We start from the raw sequence: 11,083 nt of genomic DNA, 5'->3' as shown, positions 1-11,083 counted from the left end.
TAGAGACATAGAAGTATTTAATTCTATTATGATGATGGCATCAGTAGGCTTTGAACTTGCTTAAAAATTGTAAATTTATCAATAAAACGTTCAAATATTTTTTGGGAAACATTTTTTTTTCATTTTAATCATGGAAAAACAGGATTTTTGTTTTTTTCATCAGAGAATTTTTGTTTTTTAATCATGGAGAACTAGGAATCCTGGTGATGAGTTACAATCTGATAAAACTGTCAGTCTCTCAGTGGAAGTCCAGTAAGATCTAATTAACAAGGAAATGGAACCATATAGTAACAAAATGAAATGAACTGCACTATTGTGACACTTACAACCTAATTTCCCTCCTACCCCCAACACACCTGGAATACATGACCAATTCTCCAAATAGATGTTTTTCCATTTAGAGCAGCATACTGTAAATTTGGTTGCAAATGTTTCAGGTACTCCCTGGCATGCTTGTACACTCTGGAATTTAAGAGTCATCTTAAGCACTATGTTCACTGCACATTCATTAGAATCTAGCCTTTAAACCTCCTTTTTAGAAATCAGTTTGTTTGGAGGCATTAAAAATACTAAATTTAAGGACTTAAAGCCTGAATTTGAGTACACGTTTAATTTCACTAACAAAAGAAACATGTTCTTGTAGTTAAGGCACTGACAACCACTCAAGACATCTGGTTCACCTCCCAGCTCTGCCAAAACACTTTGTGTATCTCTTTGGGCAAGTCACTTAATCTCTGTACCTCGTTTCCTCATCTGTAAAACAGGAATATGTACTGCCTCTTTACCACCCTTTGTTTTACCTCTGGAGAGTAGGAGGCATCTCCTATCCTGAAAGATGTACAGAATCATAGGAAGTGATGTCAAGAGTCATCTCGTCCAGTCCCCTGCACTCATGGCAGGACTAAGATTACCTAGACCATCCCCGACAGGTGTTTGTCAACTGCTCTTAAGTATATAATACGAAGTATAGTATGAATATATATACACATTGCACTAATATAAGCAGGCCTTGATCTTGGTTGGGACATCTAAGTGCTACTGTCATATAAATGAAAGTTGAAATACACAAACTGAAAATATGATTTTATTGGAAGTTATCAAATACTTCTGAAAGAAGATGACAAGCAAGGGAGTTTTGGACCTCTTCAGTCCATTTGTCATTCCTTTCTCTTTTTGCCTTGGGGGTCTTGTGACAATTGAGATAATTCACTTCTTCATCTACATCACAGTGTTCTCTTGTCTTTCTCTTAACCTTTTTATGGTCACTTTGGTAACCACTACAGTCACTTCCATTAAATACAGGTTTCTGCTTTTCTTGCTTATGCTTTTTCTTTTTCTTCGGCTTTTTATCAAAAAAATCCATTTTATTGTGATCAGCATTTTGCTCTTCTGCATCTTCCACCACAGTAGTATCTGCATGGTCCGTAAGCTCTGTGTCATTTTCTAACTCACAATTCCTTCTGTCTCTTGTTCTTGTGGTTTTTTCTTTGGTATTTCATCTCTACTGTTCATATCTTCAGTTACTGGTTTCAGGATATTTGGATTGCATACTGTAAGGAACATACAAATAAGCAAAAGTTTACAGAATGAGATCTCTATAGGTATTAATACATCATGATAAGCTTTTTCTGAAATGCAATAATTACATGGAGCACTAACTGAAGATTGGGAGTTGTGCTAAACCCACAGCAATTCAAGTAGAAAAAAAGATTTAGGTGGTCTTTTAGTAACAACAAAGGAACTTATATCTGTTAATACAAGTCAATTTCCAATACTTGGTTAGATCATAGATACTAAGGTCAGAAGGGCCCATTCTGATCATCTAGTCCGACCTCTTGCACAGTGCAGGCCACAGAATCTCACCCACCCACTCCTATGAAAACCCTCACCCATGTCTGACTATTGAAGTCCTTAATCATGGTTTAAAGACTTCAAGAGCAGAGAAGCCTCACCTCAAGTCAACCATGCCCCATGCTAAGAGGAAGGCGAAAAAACGTCCAGGGCCTCTCCAATCTGCCCTGGAGGAAAATTCCTTCCCGACCCCAAATATGGCAATCAGCTAAACCCTGAGCATATGGGCAAGATTCACCAGCCAGATACTACAGAACACTTCTTTCCTGGGTAACTCAGATCCCATCCATCCAATATCCCATCTCAGGGGATTTGGCCTATTTCACCTGAATATTTAAAGATTACTTACCAAAAATCCATTATCCCATCATACCATCTCCTCCATAAACTTATCAAGTAGAATCTTAAAACCAGATAGATCTTTTGCCCCTACTGCTTTCCCTTGGAGGCTATTCCAAAACTCACTCCTCTGATGGTTAAAAACCTTCGTCTGATTTCAAGTCTAACTTCCTGGTGGCCAGTTTATACCCATTTGTTCTTGTGTCCACATTGGTGCTGAGCTGAATAATTCTTCTCCCTCTCCTGTATTTATCCCTCTGCATATATTTATAGAGAGCAATCATATCTCCCCTCAACCTTCTTTTAGTTAGGCTAAACAAGCCAAGCTCCTTAAGTCCTCTATTCTGTTAAAGAATTAGCATTAGTTCTTAAATTCCAATTCCTCCGATTAGTATTATCTACCTTGGGTTCATTCTGATTATTTTTCCTTTTTATGTAGTTCTCCGATTCAGTCATTCTAGTTAGGCAAATACACGCCAGATTACGTAAGCACATAAATGAAAAGTATGTAAATGGCTGGAGTCTGACTACATAGATGATCAGTACTAGATAACACAGGGACATGCTTAGTTTCTTCAGACTCATGGGAATGCAGCTGAACTATCAAGATTTCATCCTCAAGGAATTTAATACACCTGACAAGGTTATAACTTCTAGTGCTTTAGATCACTAGTCTAGTAGAGACCACCTATACTTGTAGACGATAAGGGAATAACTACATGATGAAATAATGAATAACAAACAACCTTCAGAATCCAAACAACAGTTGCAAATATAGTTATGAAGATGAAAAAGTAGCGGTCTCTAGGCAACTTCCACATATTCTGTCTAAAAAAGCACCCCATTGAGTTGCGAAGTCAGATATTTAAAAAAAAAGGATTAATACAAAATTGAACACCAAACTTGCCTGGCTCTGTAGCCAAGGTAAGTTCTCGTATGAGTACAAATATTAAGCCATGAAAATGTGCTTGGGAATCTTGCTGAAACACAATATTACAGATGCTGACAGATTAGAACTAGCTCCGATTGGTTTAGGTAAATGATTTATGACCATGGTCGTGTGAGGTTAAACCTGAAAACTCATACTGCACATAAATACTTGTTTAAAAATGAATCTAGACACTGAACAAGACATTCTATAACTGCATGCAGTTAGTGATATGCAAGTCAAGTTACTCACATTAAAACCCTTGATCTTAAAAATATTTGGATTATCCTCTAACACAAAAAGTCTCCAAACACAAAAAAGTATACCATATATCTCATCAGAACCCCACGGACCTGACTGGGGCCTGTGCTGTTCAACATATTCACAAGTGATCCGGAAAAGGGATGAACAGCGAGGTGGCAAAACTTGCAGATGATACTAAAATTACTCAAGATAGTTATGTCCAAAGCTGACTGCAAAGGGACCTTACAAAACTGGGTAACTGTGCACAAATGGCAGATGAAATTCAATGGTTTTAAGTGCAAAGTAATGCACATTTGGAAAGCATAATCCAGCTATACACAAAAAATGATGGTCTCTACATTAGTTGTTACCACTCATGGATAGTTCTCTGAAACATCTGCTAAAAGTGCAGCAACAGTCCAAAAAGCTAACAAAATTGTCAGGAACCATTAGGAAAGGGATAGAGAAGACAAAATATAATGCCACTATATAAATCCACGGTTTGCCCACACCTTGAATATCGCATGAAGTTCTAGTTGCTCCACCTCAAAAAAATACACACATTAGATTTGGAAAGATGCGAGGAAAAGTAACAAATTATTAGGGGTAATGGAACAGTTTCCATATGATGGACATATTAGAGGGACTGGAACTGTTCTGATTAGAAAAGATAACTAAGAGGGGGATATGACAGAGGTCTATAAAATCATGAATGGTATGGAACATGAATAGGGAAATGTTATTTATTCCACCACATAACACAAGAACCAGGGTCACCCAATTAAACAAGCAGCAGGTTTAAAATGCAAGGAAGTACTTCACACAATGCACAGTCAGCCTGTGGAACTTATTGTCAGGGATGTATGAAGACCAGAAGTATAACCGGTTTAAAAAAAACCTTTAGAAAAGGTTGTCCTTCAATGACTATAGTCAAGATGCTCCGTGATACAATCTCTGCCCTTCAGGTGTCCTTAAACCTCCAAGTGCCAGAAGCCTCGGAGTGGACAACAGGGATAGATCACTCAAAATTGTCCTGTTCTTTCATCCCTCAGAAGCATGTGTTACTGGCCCTGTCAGACAGGGCAATGGGATAGACAGACCATTGGTCTTACCCCGTTATGGACTTTATTAGCAGATTTTAAATCTGACTTAAATATAATATTGATAGCTTTATAGGGGGGAAAAAAAATCAGACTTACTGCAAGACACTGATTTTAAGTATAATGTTTTTAAATAAATCCACTAAATCAGCTCAGTTTGAAAAAATCCTTTAATATAGCACTGTACCTGTCTTTATTCAGTCTCCCTCGAATGAAGAATACTCCAGCAGCATCGGAATCTAAATGCACACTTCAAATTCCAGTTTATCTCCTATTTTCAACCCAAGGTCTTGCCACTCTATAGCCGACATTCGATCAGGTTTAGGGATGGAAGCATTGAACACCCATGTATCAGACAGCCAATATGACTTGGGGCCACTTTATTGATCACACCCTGAAAGAAGAAAAGAAAACCATGCAAGAAAGACTATACTACATTTAAGGGCCACAACTTGTAAGAGACCTCATTCCTCCACATACTGTAAATTTGTCTCTAGATTCTTGTACATAAGAAAGTTTACACATGCAAATCTAACACCATCAAATGCATGGCAAATGGGTTTAGCACTTGTACAAATGGAAGCCCATTTATAAATTGTTGCTACTTCTTTCAAATTAAAGTAAAGAATCAGGCCACTTCTACACTAGCACTTATTTCAGGCAAACCTGGTCGCTCACGGATGTGAAACCCCCTTAGTGACTTAAGTTTCACCGCAGAAGCACCGGTGTGGACAGTGCTATGTTGGCGGGAGATGCTCTCGTGCCGACACAGCTACTACACTCCATTGAGATTGTTTTATGATGTCAACGGGAGAGCTCTCTCCGTCAGCCTAATGCGGCTGCAATTGAAGCGCTCTTTCAATACTCTACATGCTTTTTTGAGGTGTGTGGAGGGAAAAGGCAGCATGGGGGGGGGGGAAATGGCATATATACATTTGTTAAGAGAATTTAAATGTTCTATTTCCATAAATAGCACTATACTATTGGTGTTTCTATTTGACATTCTAAACACTTATTTTTCACCTTCAGGCCCACTAAGTCTCTAGATCAGTGGCTCTCCTCTGGCGTAGGCTGCTTGTGGCCCATCAGCACACCATTGTAGCCCATGTGACATCCTCAGAGCTGTAAGTAGGGCAGGAAGGGGGCACCTGCCCTAGGTGCAGAGCCTGCAGGAGGTGCAAAAAATGGACGGTGCAGAATCAGGCCCCAATATCACCCCCTATCAGCAGGATCAGGCTGAGCAGCATCAACATCGATTCCCCCCAGCAGAACCCAGCATCGGCAGGAGATCACCGGTGCCTCAACGCCCCTGCACTATTGCAGGTCCAGTGAACCAGGCACTAGGATGCAGTGGCAAGCAGCAGGGCAGGCTGAGCTACATACAACCAAGATAGAAGGCCAGCAGGCATGGAGAGGAAGTTGTAGGGGCTATACCTGCGGGGAGCAGGGATTGCAGCCAGGGCAAGGGCGGCAGATTCTAGGTGGAGGGAATGGTGGCATGGGGCGGTCCCTCGATTGGGGCTAGAATGCTGGAGGGGCAGTCTCTGGGGAAGGTGGCATTTTTTCATGGACAGGCACCGGTCTCTGCAGGCAGGCACCGTGTGCCAGCCCAGTGTTGGCTGGATGCTGGGGGGACAGGTCGCAGGGAGGTTGGGTGATGGGGGGGCAGTCCCCTGGCTGGGGAGCACTCTATACTCTCTCCAGCTTTGCATGCAGAGTCCGCCCCATGGTCTCTGGGCACTCAGCCGTCGCGCCGCTACCCTTACTCTAAATTAATTTTAGCAGTTAATGTTTTGGAACTTATTTTGCTAATTTAAAATGCTCTGGTGGCACATTACAGTGTTGAAATGAAAGCTACTACATCAATTTGAATCGTATTGCTGTCATAACACAATACTAACCCTTTTTTTTTTTTAACATGATGTACAGAACTTAGTAATATAGTGTGTAGATGGGGCCCACGTAACACACAGAAAGCTGCATATGTAGCTCTCAATGGTAAATAGGTTGAGAACTGCCGCTCTAGATAGTCTCTCCACTGATACGTACAGTGGCCTGAGAGCAGAATTTTTCCTAGAGTAGACTTTAATCAAAAATTGCCAAAGCTAGAATAGAATATTAATATATTAAACTACTGTGCCTAAAAAAATGCAATGTGTCAATGTGAGTAGGCCAATATTCTGACCTACTTTTTTGAATTCTGAAGCTTGCAAGCATTCACACAGAGGTATGTGGTTAAAGCTCTTAGGAGATCCATATGCCTACTCTTTATTTTGAAATGCTCAGGGCCAAAAATTCTGCGTTTCATTCTTTTCTGCAAAGAGAACAGAATCACAATAGAGAGCACTTCATAACCACACATACTTGTGCCTATGATTAATAGAGAAGACTCTGTATTACTTTAGATATAAGCCTGTACCGGTACCAGGTTACCAGCCCTTCTTTGGGAGGAAAAGCACACCTACAATTGAGAGAGAAGGTGGGTGAAGTAATATCTTTTATTGGACCAACTTCTGTTGGAGAAAGAGACAAGCCTTTGAGCTACACAGAGGTCAGGTCTACACTACAGACTTATATCGATAAAACTACGTCACTCAGGGGTGTGAAAAATCTACACACGAGTGACGTAGTTATATCGACCTAACCCCCAATGTAGACAGCACTATGTTGACAGGAGAGCTTCTCCCATCGACATAGCTACCGCCTCTCGCAGAGGTGGATTAGCTACGATGGAAGAAGCTTTCCCCATTGGCTTAGGAGCATCTTCACTTAAGCGCTACAGTGGTGCAGCTGCATCAGTGCAGCATTTTAAGTGTATACCTGCCCAAAGCTCTTCCTCAAATCTAGGAAAGGTACTAACAGTGTCACAACTAAATACAAGATTGAACCGATAGTGTAGCATAAGTAGTTTGCATTGAATGGTCCCTTAGGATACATGCTAAGTGGCCCATTAACACCCTTGCAGTCATAGGACAAAAAAGGTTAGTGGATTACAGACAGCTGTAATAAACCATAAATCAGTATCTTTATTAAGAGCAAAAAGAAAAGGAGTACTTGTGGCACCTTAGAGACTTGTGGCACCTTTATTTGAGCATAAGCTTTCGTGAGCTACAGCTCACTTCATCGGACTAACACGGCTGCTACTCTGACACCTTTATTAAGAGCATGATTTTTACTGTCTAGCAAAGTTATGAATTTAAGCTCCTAGGTTTGTCTGTTGAAGGTATTATGCAGATTTCCACTGCGGATGAGGACTGATGGGTCACATATAGAGGGACTGAAAAGCATTCAGCCGCAGGTGATACAGTGTTTTTGTCTTATTTTCCTGTATGAGATCATTCGAGAGCATAGTGATTGTCTGGTTTCACCCACATAGTTGTTAGTGGGCATTTAGTGCACTGGGTGAGGTACATGGCCTGTTATGACAGACACGAGTAGGACCATGGATCTTTAAAGGTGGGTTGTGGTGTGTTGATTATGGTAGCAGTGGAGATAAGTCTGCCAGTTTTGCATCTGTTGTTCTGGCAGTGCTTGGTGCAGCTTTGAGTTGGTTTGTCCTGGTCTGTGGGGGATTTGCTTCTGATGATGAGCATAGAGCAGTCTGAAGGCCAGAAGAGGAGATTTAGGAAAGATTTCTTTCAGGATGGAGTCCACACAACACACATTTCAAGACCCATGGGTCCTACAGATGTCTATCACAACTACTTATGCTAAACTGTTTAATCTTGCATTTAGCCGTGACACTAAACACCCCCCCCCCACAAATAGCTATGTAGCTTGAAAGCTAGTCTCTCACCAGCAGAAGCTGATTCAAAAAAGATAGAGCGACAAGGTGAGTGAGACTGTAACACCGTGGGGCCGACATTGTTATAACATTATTATACCTACAGTTGATAAATTAGCAGGAAAAACAGATTCAAAACAAAGATAAGGTAAAAAGGAGGACTTGTGGCACCTTAAAAACTACCAAACCTAGCTAGCTCATGAAAGCTTATGCTCAAATAAATTTGTTAGTCTCTAACAAAGTAGCCACAAGTACTCCTTTTTCTTTTTGCGGATACAGACTAACACGGCTGCTACTCTGAACAGAGTAAAGATAGTTCAGTATTTGTCTATTACACTGAAACAGTTTAAAATTCAAATTTAAATTAAATTTATTAAATTCATTGTTCAATCTACTTGTACCCTAAGATAAGCTCACTTTACTACAAATACCAATAAAACTGAAGTATTTTTTACATACCACAAGCTTTTTTCCCTTTCTTGGGATGTGAAATGACAAAATCTGCTTCGATGTAAAATGGATGAATCCTTGGTCATCATAATATTCACCTAATTCACGACACTACTCTGATGTTATCGTAAGCCACTGGCACTCAGCAGAGGATTACACAAGGATGAGGAAAGACCAGGCGTTATAATGTATCTGACCAACCCGGACCTCTGCAAACTCAGCAGGAAACTTGATGGGGGGGAGGGGGATGACGAAGGAATTCCCTCACACGTTTAGGTCTATGCATCGCTGGGGCTGCGGGGGTTGCTGCTGAGTCTGGCCGAGGGAGGGCTCAGCCACATGGGGCCCGTAGCGGAAGGGCGAGAACGCGCGTGGCGTGGAGACTAGGTGGACCTCACGCGGCAGGGGTGGGGGGGGCGCGCTCCCTCTCTGAGCGCTCGGTGGGGGAGGGGGTGGGCTTGTACCCGCGGGCCGCACCTCTCCGAGTATCTCAGCAGCTCGCCGTCGAGCTGCTCGCGGATCCCGGTGCGCTTCCGGTTCAGGTAGCGCGGCGCCAGCGCGATGTGTCTCCGATGCGGCGCCGCCACCAGGCACGAGTAGCGGCTCCGCACCAGGCGGCAGGCGGCCGCGAAGGACGGGATCTCCGGGCAGGGCAGCGGCCGGGCCGCCGAGTGCGGCAGCTCCACGGTGTCCCCAGGTTGCCGCCACAACTGTCCGCTACGCTCCGGACCGCAACCGTCTGCCCGGTGTGGAGCGCGCACATGATTCACTCCGGGCGCTCTCTGACGAAGGTCACACGCGCGCCCTCCTGGAGGGGCGCAGTGACGTTGTCCGCCCGCAACTATAGGGTTGAGGCTGGTCAGCCATCTTGTTGCGTCTTCTTCCAGCTACAGTAATGGAGCTGTGGAGCACGTTCCGGCTGTGTACGGACATACATTAGACACTGCGCAGGGCCACCGTCGCAAGTTGGGCGGAGCGAGCGAGCGGAAGCTTTGTTCATCCGGGGCCTAGGGGGGGGGGCGGGGCCGGAGATGCCCTGGTCGGTCAACCGGACCCCAGGCTAGCGACCACCGATCCGTTGCCGCCTGATTCCTGCGCGCGCGCCGCGAAGTCTCGAGTGACCCCGTCGCGCCCCTAGGCGACGTTCCCCGGCATCCCGCGCGAGCGCTGGGCGGAGCGAGCCTGAGGAAACGCGTCATCCCAGCCCCCGCGCGCCTCTGGTCGCTGACCCGACCCTGCGGTCGGCGGCCCGCGTGCATTCCCCGCGCGGGTGCAGGACCCAGCGGGTCCGCGCTCGTGGCGCCGCGCATTGTGGCGGGGGGGGACTCATGGCTCCGGCTCCTGGGCCGGTCCGCCTATTGCCCGCGTCTCGCTACCGGGGGCCAACTGGCGCGGGGCCGGCACCCTCGGAGATACGTCGCGGGGGGGGGGCCCGGAGCTTGACAGCCGGCGCCACCTGCCTCCCTCCGCGCGGGCCGGGACGCGCTGCGCCAGCGATCCCAGCGAACCAAGGCTTCCCAGCATGCGGCGGGGCGGGCGGGGCATGGAGCGCGGGGGACAGAGGCTAGCGGCGCTGCGGGGCCTGGAGAGCAAGGGCGGGAGGCCGCTGCGAGCCCCTCCCGGCCTCCGTGCCCTTTCCTGCCAGCCCTGGCCACTGGCCGGGAGCCTGGGCTAGCTGACATGGTCTGATCCGAGATGGCCGGTCTTATGTTCTTAACTGCATAGCTCCGGCTTGGGACAGATTTCACACCCCGTGTGACTTTCTTATCCCCACGGTAGCCACGGCTAGGCGGAGGGATCCCTATGGCAGAATCCTTCTGTCAACCACCTAGCTCCCGCCTCTCAAGGGGGGGGATTTACTACAGCAGTGGAAAACCTCTTTTGCCACTGTGGTGTCCACAGGAGCAGCACTGCACTTATACCGTTGTAGCACTTGTAGCCACATCTGGTTGTATGCAAGGCCCCATCTGGTTAGACTGTCTCTAAGCACACCTACTGGATTAGGCCCAGTACTTCCAATTTCACACAAACAGCTGGCAAGGGGAGTGCAAGAAGGACCTCTCTTTATAACCTTTACCCAGCGGTTAGTGTATTTCACCCACTATGTGGAAGTCTCCGCTCCACCTGGTGAGAAGAAGTGATGTGGACAGGACTCTGCTATCTCTCACAGGAATTCCCTTACTACTACACTAAAGCTTATGCCCTAATAAATTGTTAGGTCTCTAAGGTGCCACAAGTACTCCTTTTCTTTTTGCGAATACAGACTAACACGGCTGCTACTCTGAAACTTGTTACTACACTCTAGTGCATTATACTGGTCTCTCTGGCCCAATAATATTTATTTATTCAGTTGAATTAAACAGGAACAACTCCAGTAAGAGGACTGAG

At 45.0% G+C, this 11,083-nt stretch overlaps 1 protein-coding gene across 1 annotated transcript; it reads right to left on the bottom strand.

The window, feature by feature from the left end:
- Nucleotides 1-1,068: 1,068 nt before the first annotated feature.
- On the bottom strand, nucleotides 1,069-10,005 carry POLR1F (RNA polymerase I subunit F). Its single transcript, XM_038389105.1, is given in 11 exon segments — nucleotides 1,069-1,210; nucleotides 1,213-1,468; nucleotides 1,471-1,524; nucleotides 1,526-1,550; nucleotides 4,649-4,712; nucleotides 4,715-4,801; nucleotides 4,804-4,855; nucleotides 8,705-8,800; nucleotides 8,802-8,847; nucleotides 9,173-9,582; nucleotides 9,925-10,005. Coding segments are annotated over 11 exon segments (1,224 nt in total). The 3' UTR covers nucleotides 1,069-1,157.
- Nucleotides 10,006-11,083: the final 1,078 nt, after the last annotated feature.

Source organism: Dermochelys coriacea, chromosome 2 (genome assembly GCF_009764565.3).
Source record: "Dermochelys coriacea isolate rDerCor1 chromosome 2, rDerCor1.pri.v4, whole genome shotgun sequence".
In the NCBI taxonomy this organism is placed as follows: Eukaryota; Metazoa; Chordata; order Testudines; family Dermochelyidae; genus Dermochelys; species Dermochelys coriacea.
This window is presented reverse-complemented; position numbering and strand designations above follow the sequence as displayed.